This window comes from Terrapene carolina, unplaced genomic scaffold, assembly GCF_002925995.2.
Source record: "Terrapene carolina triunguis isolate 2854851 unplaced genomic scaffold, T_m_triunguis-2.0 Scaffold58, whole genome shotgun sequence".
NCBI lineage: Eukaryota > Metazoa > Chordata > Testudines > Emydidae > Terrapene > Terrapene triunguis.
Genome location: NW_020664409.1, coordinates 108,627,320 through 108,643,689, shown reverse-complemented (window position 1 = coordinate 108,643,689; position 16,370 = coordinate 108,627,320). Strand labels below are relative to the sequence as shown.

Genomic DNA, 16,370 nt, shown 5'->3' with positions numbered 1-16,370 from the left:
GGGTTCCCACCCCACTCTGAACTCTGGGGTACAGATGTGGGGACCCGCATGAAAGACCCCCTAAGATTATTTCTACCAGCTTAGGTTAAAAAATTCCCCAAGGCACAAATTCCTTTCCTTGTCCTTGGACAGTATTGCTGCCACCACCAAGTGATTTAGACAAAGATTTAGGAAAAGGACCACTTGGAGTTCCTATTTCCCCAAAATATCCCCCCAAGCCCCTTCACCCCCTTTCCTGAGGAGGCTGGAGAATAATATACCAACCGAATAGGTTAACAAAGTGAGCACCAGCCAGACCCTTGGGTTTTAGGACATTAAAAACCAATCAGGTTCTTAAAAGCAGAACTTTATTATAAAGAAAAAAGTAAAAGAAGCACATCTGTAAAATCAGGATGGAAGGTAACTTTACAGGGTAATAAAAAGATTTAAAACACAGAGGATTTCCCCTCTAGGCTCAACTTCAAAGTTACAAAAACAGGAATAAACCTTCCTCTTAGCATAGGGAAAATTCACAAGCTAAAACAAAAGATAATCTAATGCATTTCCTTGCTATTACTTACAATTTCTGTAATCTTAGATGTATTATTTCAGTGGGAGCAGGGCTACCTGCTTGGTGTCTCCCTCTCTATACAGAGGGAACAACAAAGAGAGCACAAACAAAACCTCTCCCCCTCCCAGATTTGAAGGTATCTTCTTTCCTTATTGGTCCTTTTGGTCGGGTGCCAACAAGATTATTTGAGCTTCTTAACCCCTTACAGGTAAAGGAGGGATTTTATGCTACCCTTAGCTGTATGTTTATGACAAAGGCCATTGGTAACTCTGGATTTAAGAGCGACCAGTGGATGAGGACCTGTGGAGGGGAAGGTTCACAGAGAGCCTTAACCACAAAGAGGGTTGGACTTGTCTTGATTTCCTTTGCTTGACGTCTCACTGGCTCCTGCTCTGGCTGATATTGCATGGCAGAATTAAATAGGAGAGAGATTAGGACAAATATTTACCTTCTACAAATTCAGGTCCATCTCTGCTGTAAAACAACCACCGTGGGCTGCCCATTCACAGCACAGATACCCTCCCGCAAGATTAGACGACAAGAAAAGGAGAGGTTTGGTGCTTGCAGTCCTGTCTCCCCTGCTCAGTGTGAATGGGGGACACAGGAAGAATACTAGATGCAACTGACCATGTTCATTAAGCCAAAGATGATCAATACCACTTTGTTCTGTTGATTTGCATCTGGAGATTAACCCATCCAACCAGTGGCTGTTAGACCAACTCTAGGAACTGCTAGTCTCAGTCACTGCTTCTAGAGTAATCAGTCCTTGTCTAGAGACCTTGAGACAGCAGCAAAGCATCTCTCTCCAGCATCTGATTTTGAAGTAGAGGATCTTCTGGGAGATCGGTACAAAAGGACGGGATTGTCATGACAACTGGGCCAAGTCTTTGATAACTGATGGCATTCTGACAGCCCTGTCAGACAGATACAGCATTACTGGACTTACAGTTCCCTAGCGGCGAGTTCCACTCCTCATGAGCCTTCTCCATCACCACCACCTTAGCAGCACCCTTGTCTCCTACAAGATGCCCAACAACTGGTGTAATATCCAGGGAAAGCTCTTAGACTGCTGCTTCCAGTCTTCCCTTCAGACTTTCCTCTATAGGTACGTCTACACTGAAAGTGAAGGTGTAACTGTAGCAGGGGTAGTCAGACCTGATCTAGCTTTAACCTAGCTAGCACGGGTAACGATAGCCATATAGATGTGGTGGCCCAGGTTTCAGCGCAGGCTAACAACCAGAGGACCTACCTAGGGTCCCTGGAGGGCCTGTACTCTGGTTGTTAGCCCGTGCAGAAGCCACGCCACCCCAGCTGCACTGCTATTATCACCTGTGCTCGCTAGATTTAAACTAGCACAGGTGTGCTTACCCCGGACACAATCACACCTTTCACTCGCCGTGCAGACATACCCTCACATGGCGTTAATTGTGCACTTAATGATTTGCACTGCTCAGGAAACCACCACGGATTTTTTTTAACCCCCTCTCCAGCAATTCCCACCTCCGCCACACCAGTCTTTTAGCAGACAACCAAGCCAAGAGTGTAAAGACAATGACCTTCTTGGCAGGGCTTGGAAAGTCGGGTGTGGGCCATCTGCTCTTGGGGGGGATCACAGCAAAGCTGGCCCCTCAACTGCAGACGGTGACGGGGCTTATCTGCTTCTGCCTCAAACGTGCTGCAGTGGCTCATGCTTTTGGTACATCATCTACACTGTTACCAAGAGGCAGGCCATCCCTCTTATCTGGCTCTTTAAACACTACCTGTCTAGTCTGGAAAGTCATTTCTAAAGAGAGAGGCATGGGAAAAGCCCGTAGTGAGACTTATGTGTTCTCTCTGTCAATTGTATGGTGCATAGAGAATGGGAAATTTAATAGTCTGCTCTGCAATCTAATCATATCCCGGCGGCTGTCTCGGATGCACATTTGAAAGTGCCACATTGAAATGAGAGGTAGGATGCTGCCTTCTGTACATCGTGGTACTATTAGAGGAATTCATGTCCTCTGTGGCCCAAGTTTCACCTCCTCCCTCTCTTCCCCCTTCCTTATTCTGGGCATTTTCCCTTTCACAGTATAGAGAGCCATGATTAGGAGGGAAAGGGAATCTGGCGGGACCTTTTGCAATCACCATCACAGCTCTTGCATTTCCCCTGACCCCACTTTCTAATTCAAAAGAGTAGGTTTTTTAAAAATGTTTTATCTCTGCTGCCTGGGGAAATATGCCTGTCCAAGCCTCAAGCCCTGAAAAATGGGAATTCAACAAGTTTCCACTCACTCTGGACCTGTTCCACAGAGCTGCTCAGAACCCCTGGGCATGAGGCCACAGGAAATCTTTATCCACATCCCGAGGGTGCCAATCACAAAAATCTTGCCCGTAGAACGTTTTGTGCTTCTCAGGTCAGATCTTCACCTGGTGTAAATCAGTGTAGCTCCATTGATTTCAGCGGAGCGACTCCAATTTACACCAGTTGCAGATCTGGCCCCTATAGTTTAAATATGTTCATATTTACTAATCGCTGCATTCCGTGTCTCTAATTAGTGCCAGTTAAATGTCACTTATTTAAGGACAAGATTCTGCCCAAAGAAGCCTGTCCCCAATCGGGGTTTACACCACTTCGCCCATGGGCGGTGGGGGTCATTTTAGCAGAGACACACTCCGCTACTGTTTTTAGAACAAGAGGTCCCTCTGCCAGGCACCAGTGCTGTATAGAATGCTTCTACTTCACCAGTCACTGCTAACTAGTTTAATCCATGGTAAGCATGATGTGACAGTGGTGTCTTAGCATAGTACGATCCATGTAAGTACACAGGGTCCTGTGTTCCCCTGCTGTTAAAATATAGTTAATCACAGACCTTCTTAGAGGGGAGGCCCTAACCGGGACCCTAGGCCCCTAACCCTAAAGGAAACAGCTACAAGCACAGTCACAAGTAAGCAGACTTACACACAACTTGAGTTCCAGCTTTGTTTCATTTCTTTACCAGGGAACACAGCCTGCCTGGAACTCTATGCAGCACACAGAGCTATCTAGTGGCTGAATAATATAACTGCAGTACATGTCTCATTGCTTCTCCCATGTAAAAAAGGCCAGGACATGCTGCTCCAAGTAGATGCACTAAGATACGGAAGCTGTTTTTCTTCCCATTGGAGTTTCCACAAGCTCAGGTGAGAGGGCAATGCCATGTTGATGCCTCTCCCCTCCCTCTGACAATCACAGGGCAGTCAGGCGCATTTCCTACTCTTTTTGTGCCCCCTGCATCATGAAGCAGTGGGGATGACACAACCCAATGCAACTACCTGATATAACACCAAGTCAACTGCTACTGTATAAGTAACAAGTACTTATGAGAGGGTGCTGGCATGGAAGAAAGATTAATGCTATCACACAATGACAGACCAGGACGCCTGGTTTAATGCGGGCCAGCCAGACTCCCACAGGCTATGCAGGTGCTTAGCACAGTGGGGTCTGCAGCAGACAAGTGGGCTCGGAAAGCATCAGGTGTAAGGCCCCGGAGCTGTGCCTCATGGACCGCCATGCCTGATTGGCTGAGGAAGCTTGCAGGCCAGCCCTTAAGCCAAGCAGCAGGTGAAGCTGACTGGCTGCTCCATGCACCTGCTTGCGGATTCTCTGCCTCCTTGTGCCTGTCTCGCTCCAAGCCCTGCACCCAGCCTCAACTCTGCCCTGCACCTGCCCTTGCTCCAGTCCTGCCGTAGCCTCACCGCGGCCTCCGAACCAGCCCTGCTCCTGTCTTCTCTGACTCCGGTTCTGACCCTTGGTTCTGGTGTCCTGATCCTGATTCCTGCTCCGACCACTAGATCTGCTGGCCTATGACCTGGGATCCTGACAGAAAGCCCTGCAACTGCACCAGCTCATGGTATGCTGGAAGGCTGCGCCGCTGCTCCTTTCACCACAGTCAAGAGATTCAAAATGTGGTGATGCCTGCTGTCAGTGGTGGTATCTGTCCATGCTAGCGCAACACCCAGGGGATAAACTAGGCTCAATGATTGCTGATGATGAGCAATCGTAGTAATCAGCGATGGGGGCAGACCTCTGGTGTTAGGCTAGCTCCAGGGTCAAATGGTGCCCCAGGCAAGGAGCGTCTTCGGCACACACAGACACCCCGCCCGCCACTCCGTTTGTTAAACTTTTGAAGACCTTATTTGCATTGCATTTGTAGCCCATTTCACGACTTTGATGCACAATTTGCATGCATGACTTACCCCTGACTTGTAAGACTGACTGGCGGCGTCCCGCCCCTTATATACCCACGAAAACATGGCTGACAACATTCTACAAGGTTTGAGGGAAATGTCGTTCTCAAAAAGTCTGGAAGGTTCCACAAGATTCTACAAAGGTCCGGAACATTCGAGGAGGTTAATGAAAAATGAAGCCACATTCGGAATACCTGAAACATTTCACTTCAAATATTCTATTTTCCCTTTTGTCGCTAACAACAAAAACAGCACCCCTTCCCCCAACCCTGGCACCCGAGGTGGTCGCCTGAGTTGCCTGCCCCTAAATCCGGTCCTGGTTAGCTCACCCATCATCCGTCATCTATGCCAGTGTAGGGCCTTTCCATCCATCCATTTACTTCCAGGATGCCCATCAGTATGGTAGCTGGCCACAGTATACTGTTCCCCATAGTATACTCTCCTCTGTTTCATCCAGCCCAATTTTATAGGAGACGGACAAAGGGAAAGGAAAAAGGTGGGAGGGGGAGAAAAATGGGAAACCCTCCTGACTCCTTCCCCTGGTCCTGTTCTCTGCCCCTGGGATAGGAGTGACTCTCATTGACTTCACTGGGAGTTATGTGTATCCTGCAGCGGCAGAATAAACTGGAGTCTAGGACATCACTTTGCTGGGTTTAACAATGAGAAACAGTCACAGCTGCTCAGCTGCGGCCTTAGCCGCGGGTGCTGATTGTGATGGGAATTTGTCTTGGCAAACAAATTAAAAAAAAAAAATCCAATCAATATGTGAGTGCACATGTGTGCCCAGGAAGCTTAATTAATTTCCTACAGGCTGGAAGTAGCTTTGTCAGACTAGCTCCTTGTTTTGCGGAATAAGCGAAAGCTGCAAACGCATCAGCTCCGATCTCCATTGTAGATGGGCAGGGCCCTGGAAACGCCGGTGCAGTCAGCAGACTGCTGACAGCCCCTTTCCCAGATGGTTATGGGGAATTGCTTTCTCTCTTCCTTTTTCGTTCACAGCTGCACATGCTTAGCTGAGGAGGGAGTTAGCAGAGGTGCAGATCAAGAGACTGTCAGCGTCACCACACCGGCAGCTGGCTACAGTGCTCCAAGGAAGAAGAGAAATTAGCAGCCCGCCTCACGAGTTTGACAGTGGAGGAAGGCTGCTGTCAAGGGTTTGCATCCTTAACTTCACACCACGTTCCAACTAGTAGAGCGACCAGGCTCACGCTGTGTATCTCATCAGTTAAAGTGGCTCACGTCCTGACTTTTACCCTCCTTGCACTGCAAGATCCGACAGAGCCAGGTCTCCACGTTTCCCACAGGATCACAGAGGTGACCTTGTCCCACCTGCTCCTGCAGGTTTGCTGCTTTCAGCATATTCCCAGCAGGCCTGACAGCTCAGATCCAGATCTGAACGGATGCAAAGTTACAGGGTGATTGGAGCTGGGATTTTTCCATGGTAACTGCCGAATTCTTCATTTAAAAAAAAATATAAACCATCCTGGGTGATAAGTGAAGGCAAGAACCCAGTGTGCGTGAGCGCGTGTTACAGGGATGGTGCAGTGAGTGGCAAAGCCAAGGGACTGCTGGGCTCCTGTCTACAGGGAACAATAATTCTCTCCCATTTCACTGTGTCCTAGGGGTGCTGCCCTCTGGTTACTGGCGAGCCCAGCAGATGCTTGTTATGCATCTTAACAGGCTAATCAAATGTAAAGCCGCAGCAGGTGAAGTTGGACGTGAAGGCTGCCTGCTCACCTCTCCCCAGCGCCCGGTGGAAAAGCTTTAGCTCTTGTGTCAGATTAACAAGGGCTGTCGCTGAGACTGCTCTGGCTCGCTAAAACCTGAGAGATCCCACGCTGTGCTGTGACTGCACCAGCCCTGCTGAATGAATCTCCTACTTAGCTGGACTCTGGTTATGTTCCCCGTAGGTAGGGCTGCTCGAAAATGGTTCATCAGAATTGCTTTCCACCAGAAAACGCTGTTTCAACTAACCTGAACTATTTCAACAACGTTCTCTTTTTAAAAACTGGCAAAAATCATTACAAAAGTTGGGATTTTGGACTCAAAACAATTTTTCGTTTTGACATTCACTTTTTAAAATTTAAATAAAAACGGTTGAAATCAAAACCAACCGTCTCAAATGTCTCACAACAAAATGTTTTGTTTGATTTGAAATGATTTTTTTGTTTGTTTGTTTCACAAAAAGAAAATTGACCCTTGGAAACGTTGGTCCCTCCACCGATCTCTCTCCTTGTTAGAGAGGTAGCTTTCCAAATGCAACCTGGGGAACTGAGATCCATTTCAACCGGCCATTTCCTTCACTCTTCAAATGCCGAATCCCCTTGGACTTTGCCTCTGTGGATTTAGTAATCCAGGTTTAGTTTTGCAAGCAGTAATCACTTGGCCATGATATCTGGGTTCAGTGCAACACAAGCAACTGTAACCATCACATCTAATAGGAACGGCTCACCATTTGAGTCACCTGAAATGGTACTGGGCCAGCGTATCGGGGAACATACTGTGGGGAACAATCTTGTACTGGCCGAGGAGGACAAACAAGATGACTGGCCAGGGCCAGGTGTTTCCCATCTCCATAGCTACAAACAACATGATGAGTGACTCCTTTCTTACTAATGATGGATTATCTATTACTAGAACCAAGTCAGTGTTCATGCTCAGACTGGGGGGGGCTCCCCCCCCACCCCAAGCTCTGGAAGGGGAACTAGCTCTCGGTGCCTGTCTGTGATGGCAGACCCACTTGTTTCAATGAGCCTCTCTCCACTCAGCAGGGTAGGGTGGTGTAAATGACAAAGGGCCTGACTCGCGTCTCACTTACACAGGTGCAAATCAGGAGGAACGCCAGGAAAGGCCATGCAATCATCGCTGCAGATGTCAGATCGGAACCAGGCACTAAGAGCCAAATTCATCACGGCTATAAATAAATCCACGGACAGCAGGGACAAATTTAACCCAGGCGATCAGTTCTGTCTTCACTTACACCTGTGTAGATCCAGAGTAGCTCTGCGGAGGTGACGGTGTAAATCCGGAGTAAGTCCATTGACTTGAACAGAGTTAGTCTGGATTTACACGGAGGTAACTGAGATCAGAAACTGGTCCCAGGGGAGCTGCTGGGACAATGTGCACACGGGGAGGGAAAAGGCCCAATGGGGCATTTGCACTTGCTGCCTCTAGGGACTATCTGAGGTGACTCACCGGCAGCGCGAGGCCACCTCTCCAGGTGGTGAGGGCATGATGGCAGATGCAGCAGGCAGAGAGAATGAACTGGGCACCGCTCCGCTGTTGATTCACGCTGCTATCCAGGATCAATTCCAGTGACTTGCTGGCTTTGAGAGAAACTGTTCTGGGCCGTGAAGGGAAATTCAACCTGCTGCCTCACCCTCCCGCCTTCTGCAGAATCCAAGCAGCAGATTGCTCTCCTTCCTTCCCTACGATCCTACCCGATATCTGAGTGACTCCTGCAGATCTGACATCCTCCCACTTGTCGCCTCTTCCTCATTCATCCACCCGGCCTCTGGCAAAGGCCGCTGGGAAGCAGCACGTGGGCCGCGTCAGGAGGAACAGTGCCAGGTACCTGCTGGAATTTGGTCCTTCCTCTTGTGTAGTGACCAAGGTTTAAACACACCAGCGGCGTGGCCAGATCCTCAGCGAAGCGCCACTGAACTTTCCAGAGCTATGCTGATTTACACCAGTGGAGGATCTGGCCCTCTTCTTGCTAGTGCAGCTCCCCGCCCCGTGTTAACGGGGATATATTTATTTGCATACTCATTTTGCCAAGCACTGCTATCGACTCCCCTCCCCATCCATCCCTCTTCTGCACGCATTGCTTCCTGTCTCCCCTTGTCTGTCACTCCGCTGTACGCTGCCAAGAGAGGCTCATTTCACCTGGCGTCTAGAAACGGATCTGCCATCCAGGCCAGGTGTGAGGTCCGGCGGCACTGCAGAAAGGAGTGACGTGATATTCCTGCTACCTTAGCTAAGGGTTTGGAGAGAAAAGGTGGTGTTGTCAGATGCTACCGGTGTGGTGCTCTGCTTTCTCCCACGTTGATATCACTCGGCTGCGTGCGTGTGTTCCCTCTGTGTGCTGCCCCAGCTCTGCGCAGATAGCTGACCCAGCAGACCCGAAGAGAACCCCCAATGACCACAGAGTCTAGTACGATGCAAAGTCACGTCGACCAGGTTTATTGCGACCTCGGACACAGTTGCAGTTCCCCGTAGATTACTTAGTCTACCGGGCATACTACGAGAAAGTGCCTCTTGGCAATGGACCCGGCTCAGTCAGTGGCGGGACTTTCCACTGCCCCCTCGGCCGGACAAAGACACCACCCCAGGGATACATTCTTATACACAGGTACAAACAAGTTACACATCACTCCTGACGTATTGAGGTGCAACCCCTCTACGCAGCAAGGTACAATCCCTCTACGTAGTAAGGTGCCGCCTCTCACCTTGTACAGATCGGTTTGATCAAAACAACTCTATCCATCATTTTACCCTTTTGCCCCTGTCATTGGGATGGGTCGGCCTGTTCCATGTTATCTGTGGAAAATTCCATCATAGTGTATGTTCTGATATCTGGTGTCCAGTACCGTTTAGGTATGTCTCTTTTTGCAGCATCAGCCCTTTCCTTGCCAACTTCTGTGAGCAGGGCCTGCCTCTGGCTCACAGCTTAACTTTGCTTTATGTTAGCAAAGTCTTGACCATTACTTTAGTTCAGGCCTTAGGCCTCATACCAGGCTTCTGATACCAAGGTTTATATCTCAGGGCCTCCTCTTACTACAGGTGGGTGGACCAACGTCTGTTGGTGAGAGAGACGCGCTTCTGAGCTTCACCGAGCTCTTCCTCAGGTCTAGGAAAGGTACTGAGAGTGTCACAGCTAAATACAAGATCAATCACTTAGTGCACTGGATGAAGGACACCACATGTTGTGATATCTCCACTGCTACCACGATCAACACTCCCCACGCATGCCTATCACAGGGGTCCCACACATGTCTATCACAACACGCGGCGTACCTCATTCAGTGCACGGAATGCCCTAACAACAGTGATGTGGGTGAAACCAGACACTACGCTCTCGCATGAACTTTCACAGGACAATGATAAACGACAAGAACACCGTATCACCTATGGGTGAACACCTCTCATGAAGTTATCACTCTAAATCTGACCTATCACGCCTGGTCCTCGAAGGAAACCTGCACAATGCTTTCCAAAGATGACCCTGGGAGCTTAAATTCAGAACATTGCTAAACGCTAAAAATCCTGGTCTTAATAAAAACACTGGATTTATGGCTTATTACAACCATCTGTAACCCACTAACTCCCTGTTTTGTCCTATAACTACACAGGTGTTAACGAGCCACCTCACCTTGAATGGTCCCTTAGAATATGTGCTAACTACTCATGTTAAACTATCTGTTCGATCTTGTATTTAGCTGTGACACTCTCAGGACCTTTCCTGGACCTGGAGAAGATCTCTGTGTATCTCAAAAGCTCGTCTCTCTCACCAGCAGAAGTTGGTCCAATAAAAGATATTCCCTCACCCTCCTCGTCTCTCTAATATCCTGGGCCCGACACAGTTCCAACAACACTGCATTAGCTGAGGCAGTGGTTCTCAAACTTTTGTACTGGTGACCCCTTTCACATAGCAAGACTCTGAGTGTGACCTCCCTTATACACTAAAAACACTTTTTTAAATATTTAGCACTATTAGAAATGCTGGCGACAAAGCGGGGTTTGGGGTGGAGGCTGACAGCTCGCGACCTCCCATGTAATAACCTCGCGACCCCCTGAAGGGTCTCGACCCTCCGTTTGAGAACCACTGAGATAAGGGTTGTTACAGAGCTGCTTTTTCCAGCTGTAGGACACCTGAGACCGTACAGATCAAGTGACTGCAGAAATGGCCAGGGAAGTGAGGTGCCATTTACTACAATTCCCCTCCCTCTCTGCCTCACCCTTTGTCTCTCATTCTCTTTCTTGTGCTTTGAACGAGTGTCCAGAAACTCAGCTTCTGCCCTGAGATTCACTATCATCTCTCTAATGCAAAGCCAGCTCCTTAATCACAAGACACTCTCACCAGCAGGCTGTCCAAGCAGCTTGGGTTCCTTTATTCTATCGCTACCCAACTCACCGCCCCTGCGCTGTCGGCCAGTGCAGAGCGGCTGAGAAATGGAGCAGGCAAAGCCACCCCTTTCTACTTTCAAGAAAATTCAGACCACACCCTCCCCCATGGGGAAAGCCGCCAAACTCTGCCCTAACACCTGGGAACCTTGGAAACGCTTGCACGGTGCTGCCTACTGACATGGGGCTGGATCCTCAGACGGCGTCAATTGGCAGGTTCTACTGACTTCAGTGCGAGTAGGCTAGTTGAGGATTTGGTTCCCTGCAATCTAGGTCACAGCTTTGGTGTCTCTTTGAGCCTTTCGAAAGCAAAGGCGAGAGTAAAGGCCTCAGGACAATGCTTTTAACCTGCAGCTGGTGTAATCACAGGGCAGGTGGGGTCCAACCATGTGGTGCCAGGAGCTCCTGCAAAACGCTGAAGGCTGAAGTCAGCAGGTGTGGAGGGAGCTCAGAACCTCCCAGGCCCTAAAGCAGAATCGGATGCAGAATCCTTGATCGTCCCTGTCCTGCTACCTGGATCAAACCCAGAACTGCAGAGAGTGGGATACAAAAGTCCTGAATCCTACAACAACATGGGCAAGAGGCGGGGAGGGGCGAGGGGAAAAGGCATGTGCCAGTGAACTCCTGAGTTCCTAGAGCATGTTATCTGTTGTTGCCCGCATTCTTTCCTGATTGCTGGAAGATACGGGTGGAAAAACCTGTCATCCCAGTGCCACCTAACCTGCCTTCCCACACAGAAGTGAATGCCTAAGGCAATGCCCACACTGATATACTCCTCTCCCCGACCCCTACCCCCACCCGTCCTTGGGGGTCAAGGGGAATGCATGGCATGTATATCACCTGCGCGTTGGGCCCCTTTATGTCACCGTCACGCCAGCTTTGGCTTAATGGCCCCACCGCTGATCAAAATCGTTGCCGAGTGTCAGATCTCTAGCCAGGGATTCGGAAGCAGGCATCACTCCTGCTGACGAGTGGATTGTGAGCAACACGGACTGAGTTTGGTTGATTGCATGTTTCCTGAAATGCCCTGATCCTACGGTGACGGGTGGCAGTACAAACCCCTTAGAAAGAGCGGGATGGGGTTATGCTGGGCAATGACCGTTACCCTAATGTCTGGTGTCTGTCGCCTGGGAAGAAAAAAAGTCAGCTGGCTGTTTAGACCAGGGCAGACCCCAACTCTGCCTGGAAATCCAGGCCCCAGCCCCACCGAAGGATCAGGAGATTGTTGCCTTAGTTCGGAGCTTACCTATTTGAGGTGCGGGGTATCCATACTGCTGCAGTTCATCAGCATCCTCTCGCTTTCTGTTATCTGTGGACCTCAGCGACTGGCTTCTGGAATTATAGCGTCCATTGGCTACGGCAAGGCAATGGGTCACGTAAATAAACCTGGGTTCACGCTGTGAGATCTTTCACTACAAAGTTACATTTGAGAAAACAACAACCAACAGCAAAGCCCAGTTCGGCAGCATGGAGCTCAGAGTCCCAGCGCTGCTGATTTGCATCACAGACGTCCCCCCTCCCCTGTCAGCGTTAGCTCCTGAGCCAAATCATTGGCTTGGGCTGCCGTCAAACCAGGGGCTTTAGCACTTAGAGGCTGGGACCCGTTTCATCCGTCCCCTAAGCTTCACATAATAGCTTTCAGTGAAGTTGTGCAGGCCCCCCCCCCCAGACCCTTCTCTAGGAAACCCCCAGGAGGTATCAACAGATACAGGGCGGTTTAATGCTAGGCACACTAGAAAAGTGTTTGCAAACAATAGGCAACTTCATATTAGGCCCCTAAGACAAGCCAATTTCTGCAGCTTTCCTTGTACACATTAGGGTTCTGCTGACCTTTGAGATGCATTGACAATGAGTCTCACCTCTCTCTGTAAGGCGCTTTGAGCTCTACGATGGAAAGTGTTATATAGGAGCTAGGTATTAGTATTATTAGCATACAACTCCACCTCGCCTGGGTTATTTCCCGAGCTGGTTTTGGTCTGCAGCTATCTACAGGGCATCGTGGAGATGGGAAGGGCAGAGGGGAATTTGCAAAGGAAGGGGATTCTTCAGGATCGGAGAAGGGGAGGACACAACATTGTCGGCCCCCATCACATGACTGGCTAAGGGTAGAGACCACCAGACATCTAGTCCTTGACCCCAGGGACTCCAGAGCTAAGAGCAGGAGTCTCTACTGCTTCAGCTGAAGGACAAAAATCCTGATCCAAAGCACACTGAAACCAGTGACCTCTCCCACTGAGTTCAGTGGGCTCTGGATCAGGCCTTGAGGGCATGTCTACATGGGGACATGCAGGAAAGTTATGCCAAATTAACTAATTTAAAGTGCATTCGTTAAAACGCATTTAACCTGTGTGTGGATGCTCTTATTCAAAAGAAAGTGGCTTTGTTTCACTTTAGCTTAACTCTTTTCTAATTCGGCTTAACTTCCCATGTTAAGCCCTTAGCACGCTAGCTGTCACCTGAAGTAGATTCATACCCTCTGTGGCATCCAGCAGGTTGCACACCCAGAACAGTGGTTTCTACATGCAAATGCCCTTAGAGGGGAACAAACAATGGAAGGGAGAATTGCCAGGATCTAAATTCTGCTCTCAAAAAGAACAGGAGTACTTGTGGCACCTTAGAGACTAACAAATTTATTTGAGCATAAGCTTTCGGGGCTACAGCCCACTTCTTCGATCCGTAGCCCACGAAAGCTTATGCTCAAATAAATTTGTTAGTCTCTAAGGTGCCACAAGTACTCCTGTTCTTTTTGCGGATACAGACTAACACAGCTGCTACTCTGAATTCTGCTCTCAGTTACCTGGGTGTAAATCTGAAATAACTCCACTGACTCTATCAGCGTTATATGGTGTAAGGGAGAACAGAATTTGGCCCTAGCAATCTATGATCTGGCAACTGGTTTGTTTCCAAACAGAATATACCAGACAGAGGGTCGTTCTGCCTAATGGAGACACAACAGCCTCTCGCCCTTTCAAAACAGCACGCACGCTGCCGAGGGCTGAAAGTGGTGACAAATCCGGTCCTTGGAACCCTGGGAAAATTAATAAAGGTTAATGAAGCTTCCAGGCATGTGCTGGTGCGAGTCTGTAACGCCATCAAAAAGGGGAACGCGGAGGAGGGGGAGGAAGGATGCAGAGCGTCCCTGCCGGGAGCCAGACTTCGTGTAGAGCAGGTTGGTTTGCGGAGGAGGCCAATATGGGCTGCCTAATTAAAGGCCAGTTTGAAATCCCACCCCCCTGGTCTCCTTCCCCCACAGCATCCATGCAAAGGAGCCCTGGAACCAGTCTGCTATGACTTCTCTTAACCTTCCAGCACTGGCAGTCTGAGACTGACTGCCAGCAAAATAAATGAGGAGGAGGATGGACAGCGTCTGTCTGTTATCGGAGAGGAGCTCAGGATGCAATTAGCATCAATAGCTGGATTTTGAACATCCCAGTATTCAAGCGTGTGTGGGGCTGGGGGGTTGGTTATACCCAGATAAGGGTCAACTGGAAAATCTGGATCTGGCCTCAGGTTCATATTTTGAATACCCGGAAAACTCAGGGCTGTTCCAATGTGGGGTTTCGAGCCCCTACCTACATACCTACCCCCAAACCACTCAAGTCTAGTCTAGTCTAATCTACTCTAAAGCCACGGTTTTGAAAGGATCAAAACCATGAGACTCTACAGCATCCCTTGGCCACCATAAGCCGCCCTCAGACTCAAAACTCATTCAAATTGGGAGCAGAAGCAGGGATGAGCAGCCATGTTTAGCGATGGAGCTTTAAATAGATTTGTTGGGAGCTCAGCAATGGACGTGGTGTAAAAACCCAGGGCCACGGTTTTCAAAAGCGACTGGTGATTTTGGAAGGGTGGGAAAACAGATAAAGCAAATTGGCTTTTAAAAATGCGGTCAGTTTCACTAATCTCAGGTTCTATTAGTAAGACTTTCTACCTGCAGATATGGGGAGGTGGAGGGAGTTATCTCAGGTGTGCCTTTGATTTTTTTTTCCAGTCCCCCAGAAGATGCACTGCTGGTGAAATTCACTCCAGAGCAGTAGGACAGAAAGAGGCCTAAGAACCATTTAATCACTTCAAACCAGATTTTCAACAAGGCCCAGCACCCACAATTGGGACCTAATTTTCACAAGAGCTAAACTCCAATTTTGTCCTGAGTGAGAGCAACAGGGGCCAGTGGGTGCTGAGCACTTTTGAAAATCCGGCCCGTGGGACTGACCCGGGCGTTAAGTGGGGCTTAGATCTGGTGCTGGGTGAATCTGTCCTCAGAAGTTGAAGTAGGAGATGCTACCCTGGATGATTATTCATGACAAAGGCATCTCAGACGTGTTCCCTCCACAGCGGTCTATTTACTAATCTGTCGACGGGGTCTCATTAGGAACACGTTCCATGCTGTTCCATTGCTTTCCCTGGCTGTCACTAAGGGGTTAGTTCCCTGACAGGACCTGCCACGGAGTGTCTGGGTTCCGTCTGATTAGAGTCTCCTGATGGTTCGTGTTGGTCTTAGCTAAGTTGTGTGATTGCTTTTGTTCCCCTGCTGACAGGATAGGCCTGAGCTGCCGTATCTCACCCAATGACAGCTGATCAGAACCACGGGCTGAAAATGCCAGCCCTTTTGCCCGCTAAGGGTCTGATTTACCACTGGCTTACTCCACTTTTACACCGGTGTCACTCCATCGACATCAAGGGGGTGACTCCAGTGTAAAATGGGTGAATCCAGCCCTGTTTTCACACTAAGCAGGGACATTCCCACTGGGCCTCGTTTGGAATTGCTTGGAATGGTCACCCAAAAAATAGTCAGTGGTGGTGCTGAGTCATTCAGGGCGGCACTCTCTCGCCCTGCATAAAGGGGGCCTGATCCAACTCCCAGTGTAGTCCATGGAAAAACTCTCAGTGGGATTTGGATCCAGCCCAAAGTCAGTCTGCAGGAGCTTTGTTAGGGGAGCGACACAAGAGAAATGGGGCACAGACGCGACCCGGGTGCATGGAACTCAGCAGCCCTTCGGCAATGTAGCGAACGGAGGGAGGGTAATACAGGGATCAGTGTTAAGTCCGGTGGTATTTTAGGTCTTATCTACATAAATGATCTGTCATGTACGCTGTAGGCTAAGGAACCATCCAGACAGCAGTGGAGGAGCTGGCACTGAGGACACAGAAATGACACCAGGGAATCCAGAGAAGTTTTAAACACAGGCAGAAAATAACCAAATGAGACTCTCATTAGAAACGATATCTGGGGAAGGCAATAATCCCCAGCACAGATATTCAATGGGAAGGAGAGACCTGTGCAGCAGTGGTGCTGCAAGAGACCTAGGGGTGAGTGTGCAGTAAATGAGACAGGAGCTTGCAGTGCGAGATGAGCAAAAAGAGGATGCATATGCAGAGGCACTGCCACACAGAGCAAGGAGGTTACAGTCCTTCTCTACATGGTTCCAGGGCATCCACAGCTGGAGTATTGCATTCCACAGCTGGAGGTCTGCATTCCACAGCGGGAGTA

General features: G+C 49.2%; 1 protein-coding gene across 1 annotated transcript in view; it reads right to left on the bottom strand.

Annotated features, from left to right (window-relative positions):
* The window catches only part of ADGRB1 (adhesion G protein-coupled receptor B1), a 279,184-nt gene that overhangs the window by 183,963 nt on the left and 78,851 nt on the right, over positions 1 to 16,370 (bottom strand). The window contains exon 3 of the mRNA XM_024214406.2: positions 12,126 to 12,233. Coding sequence (XP_024070174.1) covers positions 12,126 to 12,233 — 108 coding nt within the window. The remainder of the gene's footprint in view (positions 1 to 12,125; positions 12,234 to 16,370) is intronic.